Below are 20,609 nucleotides of genomic sequence, written 5' to 3'. Positions count from 1 at the left end.
TGTTAAAGAATTAAAGGTGAAAGGGTAACTTCAGGTAGGGGAGAATACTTAATTGCTGTGTTTGAAATTATGCTTCCAATTCTGTATATTGAGGCTCATAGAATGAAGTGGCTAGGAGTGCATACATAATTTGTTCTTATTGTTGATGTTGCTTTTAGTCTTTATGATTCTTTATTTTTAACATTAATTTTTTTTTTACCATAATCCTATGTGCCATAATCCTATTTAAAGATTTATTCATTTGAGAGAGAGCACATGCACAAGCAGGGAAGAAGGGCAGAGGGCTCCCGGCTGAACAGGAAGTCTGACACTGCCCTGAATCTCAGAACCCCAGGATCATGACCTGAACCAAAGGCAGATGTTTAACTGACTGAGCCATCCAGATGCCCCTATGTATAATCAGTATTATTTTAAAGTTATTGCTGTCTGACCTATTAACACTTAAGTGAGATTATTTGCTAACGCATGACCAAATTATTTCAGACCTTGAAATATTTTTAGATTTTAACCAAAGATTTAACTATTTTGAAAGGATATAAATAGGAAAAAGTATAAATAGACTTGGCATTTTCTGATTGTATCAGAAAAGTTTAAAATGTGACATTTTTTCTTTCCCTTTAATTAGAACTGCTATGTTGCTTTAAAGTAGTTGTCTTAGGAAAACTTGTGACTGACAATAGTGATAGTAGATCTGTTGATGTTGTCTATTGAAGTAAAATGAAATTAAAGTTAATTTCTATAAAATTTTATAGTTTTCTTGGTAATGTTTTCCATTTTGTAATAAACACAAGGGAATATGTGTAGAAATGAATGAGCTCAGAAATTAAGAGAGTAAAGAGAGTGCCTTGTTAATACTTGTGATTTTTCAGTTAGTTTATTACTTGTATTTTATTTGAACATGAGATCCTAGTTTATTAAATACTTAGAAGGGAAATATGTTGTGTAATATCACAAATTTAGTTTTAACCAGTAATACATTTAGTGACTTTTTGGGAAATATTTGGTATGTAATGGCTTCTTTTCAGTATTAGCCATACTAAGAGATGAAGCAGAACATCATGGCATTTTTATATATACCAGACAGGAGAAAGAGGCATATATCAAAGCAAAATACGTGGAGAGGAAATTTGTGGATAAATATTCTATGTCATCATCACCTCCTGAGCAGGAAAAAAAGACTGTCTCCAAAAGTTCTGAAGAGAAGAGGCTGAGCATTTCTAAACTTGGGCCCAGTGACCAAGTCAGAGTACCTCCCCAAAGTTCAGGTATTATAGCTTACCTGTTATGAATAGAAATATTTTCTTAAACTGAAGTCACTTTCTTAATTTCTGAATTAATAGCCATTGTAGATTATTTGAATGCCAAAAACTTGTTTCCTTCTACATAGTCTAAGGAAAAATTGGATTTCTGTCGCTTTAAAACAGTTAAAATTAAATAACATCTGGTAATTACAATTCTAGGTAATGTGTATATTCTAAGGAATAAATCTGCTTAAAAGGCAAGGGGAGATGGGAATTATAAATCTATCATGGCAACAAGCCCTAAATATCTGATTAACCACCTAATCTCCTTCCTATTTTTTCCTCCTAAATCTTTCCCAGTAACGTTTTTTCCTGCCCTTTTCCCTTCTTATGGCCTGCTTTGTGCTTTGCTAACTTGCATGTCCCCAGTGGTTGCTGTAAATAGCGACGAGGCCAGGCGGGAGTCTCTGTTCTGTCCTGATGAGCTAGATTCACTCTTCTCCTACTTTGATACTTCTTCAAAACTACGTAGTAGTAAGTACTACTCTTGTGGAGCATTCCAAGTCTGTGCCAGTGGTCATTGTGCGGTGTGGCCATTTCTCTAGATGTTACCCATTGTCTCAGAATTACACATTACTTGCAGTCATAATAAATTAAGCTCTTCACCATGCCTGTCATATTATGGGGTAATGAGATGTGTTGCGACTCTGAAGAGTTTATTTTCAGGCTTTGTGATTGATTCATATTTTAATAAGCTAAATGTTCGAAATGATTAAAATTGTGTTAAATGTATTGTGATGGTGGTTAAGTTCATGTTGACGTATCAGAGCTCATTTTAAAACCTTGTTGTTTGTGGTAGATTGTTTTCTGAATGGCTTGAACTTTAATCACTAGCTGATTTTTCTTTAAAACAGTCAAAAGCAATGATAGTGGAATCCAGCAGAGCTCTGATGATGGAAGAGAATCTTTACCCTCCACAGTGTCTGCCAATAGTTTATATGAGACTGGTGAGTTTTGGTAAAATTCAATGTCAGTTGGTATTGCTTGCTGAAAAATGCATGTGTTTTGTGTTTAGTCTTGATTAAATAATTTCTAAAGAAAGTGGTTAGCCTTTTAGAAGGTGTTGTTAAATGAGAAAGCAGCTATTTCTTTTCATATTTGGATGTTCTCTTCTAGGTGTATATTCTTCTAAGCCTCATGATACATTCTAAAAATGCTTAGTCTGTCACTAAGGATACTTTTTAATCCACATGAACTATGTCTTATTACTCTTTATCTTTTTTATGGCTGTTTTATCAGGAGAAAGAGATTAGTAACTCTCTCTGCATTATATTTTTCTCCTGACCTGTGCTTTCTTCCTATATTCTCTCCTTGATTTCCATGATTTTGATCTTGCAGAATACCCAGGGTAGTAAGCATTTTTTTGAATTACTTGAATTGCTTGTACTGTAAATTGTGGTGGTGCTGGACCATCCTGGGAATAAAGTAAGGCTTGGTCTAGTAGTAAAATTCTCTAGGAATTGTTTTTACCAGCTCTTGTGAGTCCGTAAATCCAGTCATATAGGAATATACCTAATTTTAATCTAGTACAGAGTAATTAACTTCCCATTGAATCCTGGCAGGACCACAAATGTCTAGCATACGTATTGACATCTTTTTAAATTTATTTTATTTATTTATTTATTTTTTATTATTTTTTTTTAAATTTATTTATTTGACAGACAGAGATCACAAGTAGGCAGAGAGGCAGGCAGAGAGAGAGGAGGAAGCAGGCTCCCTGCTGAGCAGAGAGCCCGATGTGGGGCTCGATCCCAGGACCCTGGGATCATGACCTGAGCCGAAGGCAGAGGCTTTAACCCACTGAGCCACCCAGGTGCCCCTATTTTATTTTTTTGAAGATTTTATTTATTTATTTATTTATTTATTTATTTGACAGACAGCGATCACAAGTAGGCAGAGAGGCAGGCAGAGAGAGAGGAGGAAGCGGGCTCCCTGATGCGGGGCTCGATCCCAGGACCCTGGGATCATGACCTGAGCCGAAGGCAGAGGCTTCAACCCACTGAGCCACCCAGGCGCTCCGCTATTGACATCTTTATAAGAGAAGATGTTTGACTGTTTGAGGAGTGATCAGTCTGTTGGAAATAACATAGTTTTGTGAAACTCTCCCATTCACTCATTTTGTTGAATTAGTGGTTTCTTTTTTTTTTTTTGAAGATTTTATTTATTTATTTGACAGATCACAAGTAGGCAGAGAGGCAGGCAGAGAGAGAGGAGGAAGCAGGCTCCCTGCCAAGTGGGGAGCCCAATGCGGGGCTCGATCCCAGGACACTGGGATCACAACCTGAGCTGAAGGCAGAGGCTTTAACCTGCTAAGTCACCCAGGCGCCCTGAATTAGTGGTTTCTTTTACATCTTTTACATTGTGGCACGTTGTAAGAGTTCATTTTTATTTTTTAAATTGTGATAAGATATACTTAACATAAAGTTTACCATCTTCTTTTTTTTTTTTTTTTAAGATTTTATTTATTTATTTATTTGACAGACAGAGATCACAAGTAGGCAGAGAGGCAGGCAGAGAGAGGAGGAAGCAGGCTCCCTGCTGAGCAGAGAGCCCGATGCTGGGCTCCATGCTGGGCTCCATGCTGGGCTCCATGCTGGGCTCCATGCTGGGCTCGATGGGGGCTCGATGCGGGGCTTGATCCCAGGACCCTGAGATCATGACCTGAGCCGAAGGCAGAGGCTTAACCCACTGAGACACCCAGGTGTCCCAAAATTTACCATCTTCAAATGGATAGTTGTGTGCCATTGACTCTCGTGCTGCTGTCACCACGATCTAGCCACAGAGCTCTCTTTCTCTTACACAACTGAAACCCTGTACCTCAGAAATGAGAAGTCATTCTTGCCTGCCCTGCTCATTTTTACTGATGTATTTGTGTTTGCCTTTCAGAGGGAGAACGGCAAGATTCTTCTGTGTTTCTCGACTCTAAACATTTTAACCCCGGACTCCAGCTTTATAGGGCTTCATATGAAAAAAATCTTCCTAAAATGGCTGAGGCTCTGGCTCATGGTGCAGATGTGAACTGGGCTAATTCAGAGGAAAATAAAGCAACACCACTTATTCAGGCCGTATTAGGGGTATGAATTAATGCATTGTAAAAACATAAAAAATTATAATTCATTGTGAACATAGCTTTAACATTATTCTTTGCTTTAAGAGATGTGTTGGAAAGTAGAAGGAAAAGCTGGTAGTGATTTCTGAACCAAAGTGATCACTTTGGTTATGTAAATTCATTTTTTTTCTCAATGGAAGAGAATTCTGGTGATGAATGTGGTGTCTTTTGCTAGATCACAAACTGCAAGTTGAATTCCTATTGAAGTCCTTCTTGGGAAGAAAATAATATAATTGATCATTTTTCTGCTTTTACTGGGGAGTATTTTTTCTTTGGGGGAGAAAAAACAGAAAGGCTATCAGAGTAAATACCTGTTTTTAATAGAAACATGTTATTGTTTGCTTACCGTACATTGTTATCTTCTGTTTTCCTTCAAGGGTTCTTTGGTGACCTGCGAGTTTCTCCTACAGAATGGTGCTAACGTGAACCAGAGAGATGTGCAGGGGCGGGGCCCACTGCACCATGCTACTGTCTTGGGACACACAGGGTAAACTGTCGTGCTTACATACTTAAGTAGATTTTATTTGAAAATTATTTTGAATAATATATTGCTTGTTATATATATGTATATACTCATATAAATATATTTTATAAATAAATATATATAAAATATATTTTGTTTGTTCTCAGGCGAAGGCCATTGGATAGAGTTTATAAAATACTTTCCTATGACTTCTGTTGTCATAATGGAATTTCAGATTTTAAAAATCTCATGCAGAAAAAAGCTATGGTTACTTTTCAGATAAGACAGTTGCAAAGCCTTTTTGAACTTTACTTGCCATTTATATAGATCAGTTTTAGTATTTAGAACTGTTACTAAAATTATGGTGCTTTTGTCAGCAGCTAAGTCTGTATTTGTATAAATGCATGTTCACATACATTTTGTGCAAAGCACATGCATTTGGGGAGAGTTTTGTAATTTTGTACATTTGAGTTTTCCCACAGGGTAGCTAAAGTCTAATTTTAAAGTAAATTCTTGGGGCGCCTGGGTGGCTCAGTGGGTTAAAGCCTCTGCTTTCAGCTCAGGTCATGATCTCAGGGTCCTGGGATCGAGCCCCACATCGGGCTCTCTGCTCAGCAGGGAGCCTGCTTCCTCCTCTCTCTCTGCCTGCCTCTCTGCCTACTTGTGATCTCTGTCAAATAAATAAATAAAATCTTAAAAAAAAAAAGTAAATTCTTAGTCTGTGCTATTGCCATTGAGGTGTCTGAAGCAATATTTAGACTCGTTGAACAATAAAGGCATGAAAATGGATTTTCTAATAGAAGGTACAAATGAAGTAGAAATGTTGACCTTAAATGAAAAGCTTGTGTCATAGGTGATTGTTTTTAAATAAAATATCTTAGGGGGCACCTGGGTGGCTCAGGCAGTTGAGCGTCTGTGTTCAGCTTGGGTCATGATCTCGGGGTCCTGGGATCGAGTCCCACATCAGGCTCCCTGCTCAGCGGGAAATCTGCTTCTCCCTCTCGCTATGTGATCTCTCTCGCTCTTAATCTGTATCTAATAAAATAAAAATAAACAAATTTAAAAAATAAAATATTTCAGATATCCTATTTTTAGTACCCCAAAATCAAGATGCTGTTCTTTTTTGACTTTATTTAAAACATCTATTTTTTTTTTAAAGATTTTATTTATTTATTAACAAAGAGAGATCACAGGTAGGTAGAGAGGCAGAGGGCTGGCAGAGAGAGAGGGGGGGGGAAGCAGGCTCCCTGCTGAGCAGAGAGCCCAATGTGGGACTCGATCCCAGGACTCTTGAGATCATGACCTGAGCTGAAGGCAGCGGCTTAACCCACTGAGCCATCCAGGCACCCCAAAAACATCTATTTTTTTTAAAGGATTTTCTATTTTTATCATAACTTAGCCAGCAGAGACTTGATTTCAGTAACTTCATCATAAAAACTTTTGTATACTTAAAAATGTTCGTATTTATTTTTGTATTTTTTTGTTAAGATTTTATTTATCTGTTTGTCAGGGAGAGAGAGAGTACCCATAAGCAGGCAGAGTGGCAGGCAGAGGCAACGAGAGAAGCAGGCTCCCCACTGAGCAAGGAGCCCAATGTGGGACTCGATCCCAGGACCCTGGGATCGTGATCTGAGCTGAAGGCAGATGCTTAACCAACTGAGCCACCCAGGTGTCCCTATTTTTTTTTTTAAGATTATTTATTTATTTAAAAGATTATTATTATTTATTTGGCAGACAAAGATCACAAGTAGACAGAGAGGCAGGCAGAGAGAGAGGAAGGGAAGCAGGCTCCCTGCTGAGTGGAGAGCCCGATGCGGGGCTCGATCCCTGGATCCTGGGATCATGATCTGAGTCGAAGGCAGAGGCCACCCAGGCACCCCTGTATTTCTTTTTTTAAAGATTTTATTTATTCATTAGAGAGAGAGAGACAATGAGAGAGAGAATACAAGCAGGGGGAGTGGGAGAGGGAGAGGCAGGCTTCTCCACTGAGCAGGGAGCACAATGCGGGACTTGATCCCAGGACCTTGGGATCATGACCTGAGCCAAAGGCAGACGTAATGACTGAGCCACCCAAGTGCCCCGTATTTTTGTATTTTTTTCTTAAACAGCCACTCTTCCCATTTTACTTAGTAGACTCATTTACTCATCCTATCATATTTTTTTTCATTTTTGTTACTTTCTTCAAGTTAGGAATATTTGTGGAGTCCATTGGGAGGATTACCTTCCACTCTTTGCTGTTGAATTATTGGTATGATGTTAACATTGCCTTGACTGATTTGACCTTGAATGATTTCTGTTTTAAGTTTATGGATATATGTGTACATCTTTTTCTGATATTATTTGAGGGTAGGGACCATAATTTATACATCCCGTCATGCTACAAGTTAAATGTAAAAACATCTAGAGATTTGTAAAATGCTGATGAGGGTAAATTTCTATTATTAGAACCAGTGTTCAGTTAATAGGTGTAGAATGAGTCAAGAATTTCCTAATGAAAATGTTATTTCTTTAGGTAGTGTTTTTTATTTTTTTAAGGTGAATACTATTTTTTTTTTTTCTTATTGGCAATGTCTCAAAAATGCTCATTCCTTAAACAGGCAGGTATGTTTATTTCTAAAACGAGGTGCCAATCAGCATGCCACCGATGAAGAAGGGAAAGACCCTTTGACTATCGCTGTGGAAGCAGCCAATGCTGACATAGTGACTTTGTAAGTGTTTTCTTTCTCCTTGATTATTTCTCATACAGTGTGTTACTTGTATAGGGTTTTAGCATAGTTTCATGCATAGGTGTGAACTATAAACTTGATTGTTTACTGTGTGCCATAAACTTCTCTAGACATATTAAACATATTAAGCACTTTATACACATGAACTTACTTGGTTCTCACAACGACCCTGTGAGGAAGATACTGTTGTTATTAGCCTCATTTTATAAGGAAACCGTGCCACAGATAATTTAAGAAACTGATGACGGGTGCAGTGGGGATTTGGAATTAAGAATTTTGTCTCCAAAATCCATGTTCTTAGCTACTTCTTTTATACTGCCTGACCAGTAAGAACACAAAACCAGTGGCTTCTCTAAAATGGACCTTTAATTCTCACTACAGTACTAGGGTGGGTGTTGGATTGGTAGTAACAGGAAGTTACTCTACTCAGGAATCTACATTTATTCTACCTCAAAAGTTCGAGGATTGTAAGTATGGGGGACAGCTGTGTTGATGTCAGTCACTTTTGCAGCTGCATTGCCTTTGGGCAGTGATACTTAGGATCTGTTTATGCTTTTTTTTAAAGGAACTGTTCACTCAAATATTATATTTTAAGGTAAAAATACTCATTTTTAATGTTTGAATATGATTGAATATGATCTGTTAAAGAGTTTTGAGATCTTAATTTGATTTGCATCTTAGATCAAAGCTGTTTGTTTACACTGAACCTAGAAATGTGGTTGTCACCTGCACTTTATTATTAATGTAGGAAATATGTTGTATGAAGTCACTTACTCATTCTGTTCTGGGTTGAGTGAATTGTTGATCCTGTTATATGGGTGGAGGTAATTTCATTCACATTACTGAATCTCAGTCACTTATAAAGAGAGACTGCCCCGACTGCCTTAAACAACTGAGCTGCCACTGAGAATTCTTTTTTTTTTTTTAAATATATTTATTTATTTGACAGCAGGAGGGATTACAATTAGGAAGAGAGGCAGACAGAGAGAGGGGGAAAGCAGGTTCCCCGCTGGGCAGGGAGCCCGATAGGGGCCTCGATCCTAGGACCCCGAGATCATGACCCGAGCTGAAGCCAGAGGCTTAACCAACTGAGCCACCCAGGTGCCTGCCACTGAGAATTCTTGAGTTATCATATATTGCTCCTCCTGGCTCCTGCCAAATTAAGACACACAATAAAACAGTAAAACATACTTTCTCTGCACTCAGTGTTCTTTCCTCACTGGAGAGGTTATTGTAATTTTGGAGGCTGTGGTAGGAAAATTTAGAACTTTTAAAACATTTTAGATTCACCATTAGATAAAGATAAGTTATTAAATAAAGAAAAGATATAGTATAAAGAAATTCTTTTAATAATAGCCCCTTTTGGGGCCCCTAGGTGATGCAGTGGGTTAAGCACCTGACCCTTGTTTTGGGCTCAGGTCATGATCTCAGGATCATGAGATCAAGCCCCACATTGGTCTCCAAGCTCAGTGGGGAGTCTGATAAAGTTTTTCTCTCTGCCTCCCCCTCCCCACACTTGTTCTCTTTCTCCAATAAATAAATAAATCTTAAAAAATAATAATAGTCCCTTTTCAAAAATATCTGTTCCCAAGTTGTCTAAATTTTCTCATTTTACTTTGTGTGAGAACTTCAGTTTCACTTAATTTTTGAAAATAAGAGTCCTCTCTGAAAAGTCCAAATATCAAAGAGGACTTGCAGCACTATTAACTCACACAATGGTTATGAAGCGATGGAAGAGAATGGAATGGTAGTATTCTGAAGAGAGGGAAAGCTCACGGCAGATGCCGCAGATGCCAGAGAGTGCATGTCAGTAGATGGTGATAGAGTTCTCATGGGGCATTGAGTATTTGGTGGTCCAAAGTACAGGCAAATAGTATAAATAGTACAAAGGGGGAGGGGTACACCAAAGGCAACATTTGCCTCTCTCAAAATGTTGCTTGAAGTTAGTTAGAAAATGGGAGGAAATTCGTGTCTTCTTAATCCAATGCTGTATGTCTTCCTGCTGGCAGGATGAATAACCCAAAAAAGAATGTATAACCAAATAGAAACCTTGGGAAAATCTTGGCAACCTGTGGTCATTTGATACATCAAAATGTATTTCCACTATTTAGACATAACACATGCTATTTGTATGTCTTGAACTACCTCAGCTCAGGATGAACCAGAATGAACTTATATGGTATAATACAACATTCCATACCATAGAAGCAACACTTCCAGCAGTTGGTAGTGTAAGTGTGGCAGGTTGCTGTGGAAGCCAGGGAGTCTTGGGAGTCTGGAGGAAGTAAGCTACTGGCCGTGCTGCAAGGATCCTGCTTAAACAGAGCTGCAATGTACTAGTTAGGAAGCTTTATTGTCAGGGCTTATTAGTTTATGAATATCTATATTACGTAACTTCATCTAAAAATCCTTTCCTTTAATTTTAGGTTACGTTTAGCAAGAATGAATGAAGAGATGCGGGAATCAGAAGGACTTTATGGACAGCCAGGTCAATATTCTACTAATAACCATACTGAAATGCAGTATAAGAAATGCATTCAGGAATTTATTAGTTTACAGTTGGAAGATTCGTAGTTCTTTAGCAAACTGACTTAATACCCTAGAGTATTTTGTATAACCTACTTGTAAATTGTGAGTTGTTATGTATTATACCTACTGAATTCTTGGGAGTGGCTAACTCCTGAGCCTTTAAAACTCCGTAACTATTCCTACTACAGTACACATTTACTTGCTGTGTTCAACTTTGGCTGCTGACTTCTTTACTGCTGTACAGATGTCTTCCATATACATTCCAGTGACGCGAATGGAATGATAACCTATCTTTGTACCCTTACAGCAGCACAATAGTCATTTTCATTTTGGAATTCTCTTTAGCTGTCAAATGAATATAACAGAGTTGTTTTCTTTTTGTTATTCAGGGAATTTCTATAAATTGTGTTCAGGGAAAAAACCAAATCACCATGTGTTTGGCATATAAAAACGCAGTATGGCAAATACCTAGAAAAAGTTTACTAAATGAGGAGTTCCGTAATCTGATCTAAAAATAAGTTGTAGGTTTAAAAATAAAATTTAGGAGTGGTTTAATAAGTCCATAAAGAGAATGGAGTTAGTTTAAAAAGTATAAAGAAAAGGTTTCACTTTATTGTAGCTTTGCCCCAGCAATCATACAGTATCTTTTGGATAAATATAAGTATTTAGAACAGTATTTCACGAACCTGATGGCAAAGTAGCTTGTTAGAGAAACCTCAACTCAGGATCAACTCACGCCTCATTTTGAGTAATTTTCACCTTTGCATCAAGAAGTCAGGAAAAGGAAGAATGTTGATAATCAGATTCCTTTTTTTGATGAACACATCCTACTTAGACATTCTTCACAAAGAAAAGATTAATAATTGGATCTCCAGTCTCATGAATTTGAGTATATGAATTACTAATTTCTTTGTTGGAAATTCATATACGTATTAGTAAAAAATTCCAGGAATTCATGACCAAAATAATTGAGAATATTAGTTTCGATAAGTATATTTGATTTTTAAAAAATGAATATTAATATATTATTTTAAAAGGGGTTTAGTAATATCATCTATTCTTACTGTTTAAATATGTTTTGAAATTTCAGTATTTTATGCTAGCTTTTAGCCATTAACTTTTACTTTAACTGGATTAATATATAATTAATATAAATATGGGGCCATTCTTTTCTCAGAGGACTATATCTACTACTTACTGTTGGTCTAGTTTAAGAGGGAAAAAGTAAGAACTTTGAGACTAGAGGCACTTCAGCTAGTAGCTTCTAATCTAGGGTGTCCCATTTTAATCCTATGGATCAAACAATACTTCTGACTCATGGTATACCAAGATGTAAGAGTGCTGATTAAGGGTGAAGTGTCAGCGTTAATTCTGAATTTCACCCATTTGTTTTAAACTTGAATGTTAGATTTTAAATAAGTTATAATTTTGTAACAGAATATACTTAAGTGAGAGTATTACTAGGCCATTTTTGAGGCCTTTGTGTTTAAGCACTTTAAAAATAAAAATTATTCAAAGACTATGACCTAATATTTGTGAGGTTAAGAGTGAACTTCAGGATTTTAAGTTAAATAATTCTTATTCCTGAAATTTTAAACTTAAATGTTTGGTTAGCTGTTCTTTCCTTAAGCTATTTGCTAATGAAGTTACACCCAACTGATTAGTCATAAGGTCAGTGGTCGATTTTCCTTTGGAGTTGGGAAGCTTGAAAGGACAGGGCCTCCATATTCTTGTGACTTCTAGTTCCACCCAGATTGCTTCTGCTGCCACCATTTAGGAGTGCTCAAATGTCTCTCTCACTGTCATTTTATGTATAAGTTTATGAGTAAACACTTTACTTTCCTCAGTAGAAAAATGAATTTTTTCAATTTATTTGACTGAAAATTTGAACAAAAAAGCCTCACTTAAAAATTTTTTTTTTCCTCTCACTCTCAAATTTTAGTTTAGAGCTTAAAAATAGATCAGAATTCTGGAGATGGTGTATCAGCAGAATAAAATGAGAGAATAATCTTGATAATAGATTTTTAATGCATTTATGGGGTCTCATGTAAAGCAGAACAATTTTATATACTTATACAGATGTTGTGGTGAAATGGCACAGCAGTTGCTCTCTGGCTACTTTTCTTTTTCTTCATGAGTCTTTGGAGAGCAGAAATGTTTGCTCAGGCAGTAGGTCTTTCTTTCTTCTTGTCACTGTTCTTTTTCTCTCATTAATTTTGGTTGATTGTTTTATCTAGATCCTTTTTTTTTGTTCCCTAGCAATACCTTAGAATTGTGGGTAATTTTAAAATGCAGGTATTTTCAATCTTTGATAATGAAGAGCCCTATCACTTAAAAGTCTCAGATATAATCTTTGGAAATCATGAACTTATTTCTGAGAAACCCCACTTCTGAACCTTTTATCTACAACCCTGAAACTCCCTGTTTTTTTGCAAGGTGCTATAGTAGCACACATTTCCTGAAGGGAGGATGTATCCCTCTTTATCAGTTCCTACAACTCTAAAGAGGACTGGGTGAGTGAGTGAAATACCACGCCCTGCTCTCAGTTGTTGGAAACCACTTTGGTGGTTCCCACAGTGTTTGGTTCTATGACTCCTCTTGATTGTTGGCAGAGTTTCTCAGCCAGCTCAAAGTTCTTGCTTTACAGAACCACTCCTGGTTATGTGACTAGGTTGCTGGCAATGGTTGATCACTGATCAATTTCAAAGGAAGCTGTAATCAACCCAGAAAGGGTGGGATCATATATTTGATCACCCGAAGGTGGGGTGTCATGTGCTGCCATCTCTTTGAGGGGAGTGCATTTTAAGAGCAAAATTAACAAAACCTTGTTTCATCTTAATATGCTATTGCAATGGATATTCTGAATACCAAAAATCAAAAACTATTTTAAACTATCAGTGGACATATAGCAGTGCACATTTTAAAAACCCAGAACTGTCTGGGCATATAGAAAAGTTAACTATTGGAAGAGAAATACAATGTGATTAAGTAATTTAAAGGATATAACGTAGCGTTACAAATACTGGGTGATTAGTTGCTTACCATTTATAATAAACTGTTAAATGTACTTCTGTGAACTTTCCAGGGCAGAGTATTCTGGGTTATTGTTTATGTATTGTAGTGTAGACAAGTTATATTTGCCTTGGGAAAAATTCTTAATGATTAAAATTATACTTAAATTTTAAAGAATCACATTGAAGTTCAATTTATGTTAATGATATTAAATATCTTAGTCACTATTGTTATTGTAATGTTTGCTTTTTGATAATACATTTTGAGACCTAAGAAAGGTATTTTATTGATAGTCCATTAATTAATGTTTTGTTAGAAACTGAACGTTAACAGGAAGTTTTGTGTGTGTGTAAAGGTGAGACTTCCTTTTGTATTGTATTAACTCTTAAAATGTATTCGTGAAACCAATGATTGGTGTAGCACCAACACTTTCCTTCAAGGAAGCATTTAATTCAGTGAATAAAAGATCTTATAATTTGTTTTGCATGGTACAATGGTTCTACTAAAACGTACTTGTATAATAGGTACTAGGTGATTTAAGAACAAAAGCTGGAAAACCACAAAAAGAAAAAAAAACCTACAGTTTGTTATACAGAATATGCATTGCTAATAGTAGAAGCCATATATTGCCATTGTACTGTTGTAATACTTAAGAATGCTCATCTGGTGCTATCTGTAAACTATTTGGCATTAGCGTCTGCTAGATTTCTTCCTGTTTCTTCTTGAATGTATAATGTGTGCCTTTTAAGTTACTTCTGGTGTTGAATGGTAAAATCAGTGTATTATTTTTGTATTATAATCTGCACTTTACACTTCCTTGGAAAGTAAAATTCCAGATTCTCAAGTTTAAATAGTATTTTAAAAATATTTCTAATGTTTACAATAAATATTTTAAATATTTTAATTCAACATCTAAGATAAGAATTTTTAAATATTTTGTATGGTTTGTTAATTGATTTTTAATGTTGGTCTCTTCTCAGTTTATTTTATATCTTTTAGAATGGCTAAAAATGGGAATAGACTTGTAGTTTGTCTTTTAATGTGAGAGTTTAACTTCTAAGAAATCATGGGTGTAATTGTATTGTCCTAACAGTTCTAGTATATCAAATTTTATTTTTATTGTTTTAATAACATAATATGAGTTAGATACTACTCTTAGCCAACCTATTAAGATTTTCTTCTTACGGTATTTTTTCTTTTTAAAGTAGACTGATTCAGGTCATGAGAACATTTCCAGGACTAAATGGAAACTATATAGAGATTTTAATAACTTGCTTTTTACATAGACTAAATACTAAATGTGACTAAATATTAAAAGTATTAAAAATTTTTTATTGAAAATTTTGGGTTATGCTGTTAGACCTTTTTACTAGATCTTTATCCCCCCCCCCCCAACTTTTTTCCGATTCTCTAGCTTTTGGTATGACACCTATTGCCTCAAAAATCTCGCTTATTAAAAGCTGACAAAACTTACTGCACTATTAACAGCTGTAGCAATGAGTTTGTACTAAGATGGATGCAAGATATCTTAGGGGAAATAATTATAAAACCCTGTTGCAGCAGTAATCATTTAAAGCAGTATTTGATGGTTTAAATTTTGAAAACAGAACTATGCTGTGTAAAGCTAATGTTTGACAGGAAGTATTCATGATGAAAGATTCATCTTTAAAATAAGATTTTACTTTATACAAATGCTTTATCTGAGGAATTAATCTTTACATATTTATATATTTAGTTTCTTATGAGAGCAAGAAAAACAGTATTCAGTCCGATATAGTATCAGTATCTATAATCTTCTCTACAAGCATATTTGTATGTATATACATATGTGTATTACTCTAATTTAACAGACATCTTTTGTATCTGTTCCTGTTTTGTCATAGCACTCTTGCTCATATGACCTACAGTAAACAAAAAACTTGACTAAATGTGAAACTGACTTTATATAGTAATTTTCTAGGCTTTATTATTTTATAAGCTTAGTAAGCAGTGGATTAGGTGCATTAATTTTAGTTCAGCATTCAAGTTTGAGTAAAGAATTCCTTTTTCACATGCTATTTAAATTAAAATGCCTTTTAGCTAAAAGATAATATTAAAATAGACTTTTTTCTCACCTGATTATCAGTTTGTCTTATTAATAACTTGCATCCATCAGAAGCATTAGTATTTGTTATTGGTCTTTTCTTTTGGCCTTGATCAAGGAAAATATTTATTTAAAGAATGCCTTGTTTACTATACCTCATTTAGAATGACTTTAATTTCTGTGTAAATAAATGTATTTCTTTACATTGCTTTAAAATACTTGCATCTTTGCTCTTTTCTAACTCTGAGCTTTCCTCTGTGGCTGCATCTGAGGTGCTTTTTTCAGGTATAGCTTTTTTTTCTTTCACTATATGCTTTTTCAGCATTTATATATGTTAGTCATTTTTCTTCCAAAAATGTTCATCTGAAGAAAATTTGAATATGACTAATTATAATTGCTAGCCATAAAAATGAATGTTTATTAATACTTTCATTATATACATTTTAAAAGTGTCCTTATTTTACTTTCATGCAGGTGATGAAACCTACCAGGATATTTTTCGTGATTTTTCCCAAATGGCATCCAATAATCCAGAGAAACTAAATCGTTTCCAGCAAGATTCACAGAAATTCTGAGTTTTTTTTAAGGGGAAAATATTAAATTGAATGATCCCCTAATGTGTACATCTGAAATCTTACAAGTTTTTACTGCTTTAACTCTACTTAATTTTAGTAGGTATTGAGTGGTTTGGAAAAAAGGTACCCCATTCATTGATATTTTTTATAAATTAAAACGTAGGTCTCTAGTAGTTGGGAGAGGAACCTACTTTAGGACCTCTTTTATTAAAAAAAAAAAAGAAGTCTGTTTAAAGGGCTATTTTTTATAGACAAAATCTAGACTTAGGTCATCTTTAGGTTACAAGATGCTAATAGTTTGGGTGAAATCTCTGCTTTTGCCAATGGGTAGCATTGATTTTTTTTTTCTATGCATGATGCCGAGGACCATTCAGTCAAGCATGTCTGCATCAAAATAAGAGCCAACTGTCCTGCCTGCCTGAAGAATATGTCTTTTCTTTAGCTTCCCTAATGAATTTTGGGGATTCAAAAAATGTTTTTTTTTGTTGTTTTGTTTTGTTCTCTGGTATCCTGTTATACACACAATATGTAATGTAATTCTCAGAGCTAGAAAATATGTTTCCTCCATTTGCTCATAAATATAGTGATATTCCTTAGATGTCTGGTTATTGTGTAAGTTAACATACGTGTAATGGCTGTACAAGTAGATGTAACTCAGTTTTTCAGATCTATCCCATTTTATGAAGCATAAAGAAGCCCTTAACAATTTTTTTTTTTTTAAATAACCAAAAGAACCTTACTTACAGAAGTTGTAGTCCTTCATTGTTGGGTTGGTTTCCTAAAACCTTGACAAATTTATTGATGTAATAAAACTGTTTCAGAGGTTACTTGAATGTTGAAAATTATACTTTTATCAGATTGTAACTTTCAACTGATTAAGTTATAATGTAGAGCATTTTTGTATTCAAAATTTCTCCTTTTCAAGATAACTTTGCTATTGCACTGAGTGAAAGAAAAATTTCTGGAAAAGAAAAATCTCAAGGTTTTCTCAGTTTATACTAAAATATGTAATGATAAATTGCTTTTTAATTTTTTAAACATCTATCCTTTGTATACAGTATACAGTATTTTAAATTATACCATCTATGTATCTTTAGTAGTTGGTTACATGAAACACCCTTGAATTCCAGAACATGGATCTACTAATTTACACATAAATGCTATAAATTTGTCTGATTCCATCTTTGATTGACATATCTTGTCAGGAGTACAAAATAATTAAGTAATTTGCGTTATAGTTTCTAATATTGTCAAGAATTAAGTTTAATCTTCTTTTACATGACATCGTATTATTGATACTCGGTTTCTAAATAAGAGTTTTTAAAATTTGCGCTGCCAAATAAGTAGAAAAATTATATTTAATTTGGTAGATAAAATAAATTTTAAACATAAAATTTCCTAACATCCCTCCCTCCAGTAACTAGAGTTTTTTAAGTTGATTGCATGTCAAACCAGGATTTATCTAAACAGGAATTAGACTGAAGTAAATTCTTGTCACAGAAAAGTTTCCATATTTGGCCAAATTGTGTGTCTACAATGCTTATTTAGTAATAATCACTGTATATTAGATAAGGATAAAATATATTTGCGTTATTTCTAAGAAAATGTTAACTTCCAAAGCCTGTATTTTAATTACGACAGTAACAAAAACATTAAATCTTCCTGTTTCTCACCTCAGAGTCACAGATCATCTGGCTTTGCACAGATCTGGTCTGTAACATTTTTATTAGAGTGTACTTTGAAGCTGTCCAAAAAGTTCAAGGATAAGTTATGTTAAAAATATGTCAAAAATGAACAGAAAGAAAAAGAGAAGCTCACTTTTCCTTTGTAGTACCTATTCTGATTAATCACAGGGCTTCACTTCTAAATCTCCTAAGCTTTATCTGAGGAAGCCTGAACAGTTTTGCTTTTGGATCCAGCCATTGGTGCTCCAGATCATCTCTGGGGCCTCTGGTTGTGAAGGCAGTTCCTTATGACTCTCTTAACCATTGTGGCTGGAGTCGTTAGTTTTATTAACGTTAGTATAATAAAAGTTTCATTAAACTTAGTTTCTACTTAAATTTAATGGTTAGAGATGTATTTGAAGATGATCATGGTTCTGAATATCTTCAGAGAAACTAAATCTTTATCAGTATAGGTAGCCTGACAATACAAAAATACATTCCAGTGGCTTGATTTCTTGAATATGCCATGACCCAATTTGGATGAAATTTGGCAGAAACGATGCAGTAAATATAACAAGGCCCTTAAGTAAATTAATACTTATAAGTAGTTACAAAGTAGATTGGCTCCTACCAAGGTGATTTAGCTGCGTCAACTAATAGCTTTTATATAGTATGTAACAAATCTGAGTTTGATGCTGTGAATTTTTTTCAATGCATTATGAGAAAGTACAGTGTGAACAATGTTAACCATACTTTTGGAATTCATAAGTCAATGTGATAGCTCTTTGTTTTCTTTCCTTAACTGATCTGCTTATATTAATTTCTGGTTCCTTGTCAGTGCTCTGTTAGTTTATTGTTCTAGCACGTTAACTTAAAAGCTAGATTAACATCAAAATAAAATAGCAGTACTATGAAGAGCTCATAAAATGCAGTCTCACACCAGAACTAGACTAAATGTAATTGAGTAGTTATTTGTAGTTTATGTTTAAGATTTCTAAGGTTTTTAAAATTTACCTTTGGTACAATTCTTAGAAATTCAAAAATTTCTAGGGATTCAGTACATTTCCAGGGATTCAGAACCCAATTTTTACTGGTCTTCTTTACTGGTAGTTTTTAGTGAGCTTTGATGTTTACTTTTCAAAACATGTAATTTAATTTGGAATGTGTACTTAGGTTCTTCATGAGTGCATGTTGAAAAAAAATTATACCTTCACAGTCTGGACAACTTAAGTTTGTGATGTGTTAGGCAGTATTTTAAAAAATATAATTTTACACATGTGAGGTATGGTGACAATAAACCAAATTGTATTTAAGACTAAACTTAGTACTCATTTTGAATAAGAAGACATTCCCATAGCACTCGCATATTGTCATATTAACTTTCCTGTTTGATAGCACTTTTGATCATGGACAGGAGCAGGAAAAATGATATATTTTTATAGAATTATTATGTCCAGAATGACTTCCACTTGCATGTTATATGGAAAGAGCGCTGACTAGTAGTTACTACCCTTTTTGGATTTAGAGCTTCTCACAAATAAAAGGAGTGGATAAAACATGGTGAAACTATAACACCATCCTTTTGTGTGCTGTTCTGCTCACAGTGTATGTTGACATTGCTTTATCTCACCTGATTCTGACAGAAGGATTTCTGCGATATTATTCTAAGAATGCCAACATTTCTTTTCTTTGATCCTGGGATGCTCCTCTTGGTTTACAGAGGGGAGTCATTGATTTGCTGGTTGGTGGCATAACTGACCCCAGAACCCCTGTCTGACTGACTACTAGTCGGAGGCACTTTACTTGTATTGGGAGATGTTTTGAAATCATTGTAAAGCAGCAAAATCTGATAATGACTGCCAGCTTTCCTTGTGTTTTCATAGCAAAGACTCCAAATACTCAGGAGAGCCTGGTTATAAAATTACCTTGAAGGAATAGATACGGATTTAAAGACATTGAATGGTAGGGAACATTACATTTTTGTAAAAGCAAACATTAATGAAAGCAAAACATGGTAAGGTGATTTTAATTTACCATATACTTATCAAATTCTTGATGTTTCCAAATGAAAGGTAACTAAAAGGGCCTTGGATTCAGTTTGGCTAAATAATGACATCTATAAACATGGTTTTGTAGATATCCTTTCCCAATTACATAGATTTATCCACTTAAAATAATGAAATAATAAGGGGAGGGAAATAAGGTTTGATTAATCTTTTCTCTGCATTGGTCTTTTCACTGTATTATGTTTTAGATTTTCTTATTTTTCCTCAACAACCTCCTGCAGAGGGTGTTCATTTTAAACAGGGAAAGCTTGCTACATTATGAAGATTGCTGGCACCGTTTATTTTACACAGAGGCTAAAGGTTAACTTTTGGAAATGATGAGCTACTTTTCTATATGTGTTTATTTGTGCTTTGTGGTATTTCTGGATCATTCCAGTCATAAAGATTTATTACATGTAATATTTCTTGCTACCTGTGAAAAGGCATATTTTATAGAATGTATAACCAACACTCCTTTTACTTTTTATTAGTATGTAGAGGTTTTGTATCTAATTCATGAATGTAGTTTTACTGTAGTTTGTCATTGTAAATGGAGCAAAGTACATATCTTTATAGTTATTCTAAAATGTACATTATGTAAGAATTGTAAATATTATACTTGATTAAATACTTTGTATGCAGAAAAATTATGATAATAAGTCAATAAAAAATCTCACCTCTGGCATAGTTCTTTTATGCTCAGACTTCCACTTTATTGTGACCTATAACTGCGGACATATGTGTTAAGAGCTGTCATGTTTAGGGTGCCTGGGTGGCTCAGTCAATTAAGTGTCTGTCTTCAGCTCAGGTCATGATCCCAGGGTCTACCAGGGAGCCTGCTTCTCCCTGTGCCTTTGCCTCTCTCTCTCTGTCTCTCATGAATAAATAAATAAAATCTTAAACATGTCTGTTCTTTTTTTTTTTTTAAATCTTCTATTCCTTTCAACTCTGTCATATTGATCCAGTTGATCCTATCTGCTGACTGCCTCAATCAGGAAATCCATTTTTCATCTTTTAAATATTTTCCTGATCACAGAGCTGTATGCATTTATTAGCTAAAAATGGCAAAGGCCTTTTTTCCTCTTTTCAGGGATGGGGGCTA

The 20,609-nt window shown here is 34.8% G+C and overlaps 1 protein-coding gene across 6 annotated transcripts in view; it reads left to right on the top strand.

The window, feature by feature from the left end:
- The window catches only part of ACAP2 (ArfGAP with coiled-coil, ankyrin repeat and PH domains 2), a 140,067-nt gene extending 119,864 nt beyond the window's left edge, over nt 1-20,203 (top strand). For 2 of the 6 annotated variants that reach the window (XM_082699598.1, XM_082699597.1), the window contains 8 exons: nt 1,081-1,265; nt 1,671-1,775; nt 2,156-2,248; nt 4,188-4,375; nt 4,788-4,897; nt 7,471-7,581; nt 10,026-10,087; nt 15,698-20,203. In XM_082699598.1, coding sequence (XP_082555724.1) covers nt 1,081-1,265; nt 1,671-1,775; nt 2,156-2,248; nt 4,188-4,375; nt 4,788-4,897; nt 7,471-7,581; nt 10,026-10,087; nt 15,698-15,798 — 955 coding nt within the window. In that variant the 3' untranslated portion in view covers nt 15,799-20,203. Of the gene's footprint in view, nt 1-1,080; nt 1,266-1,670; nt 1,776-2,155; nt 2,249-4,187; nt 4,376-4,787; nt 4,898-7,470; nt 7,582-10,025; nt 15,509-15,697 lie in introns of all 6 variants that reach the window. The other 4 variants (XM_082699600.1, XM_082699599.1, XR_014302912.1 and 1 more) reach the window with 3 other exon arrangements.
- Nucleotides 20,204-20,609: the final 406 nt, after the last annotated feature.

This window comes from Mustela nivalis, assembly GCF_964662115.1.
Source record: "Mustela nivalis genome assembly, chromosome: 1".
Lineage (NCBI taxonomy): Eukaryota > Metazoa > Chordata > Mammalia > Carnivora > Mustelidae > Mustela > Mustela nivalis.
Note: the sequence above shows the minus strand (reverse complement) of the source record. Positions and strands in the feature narration are given on the sequence as shown.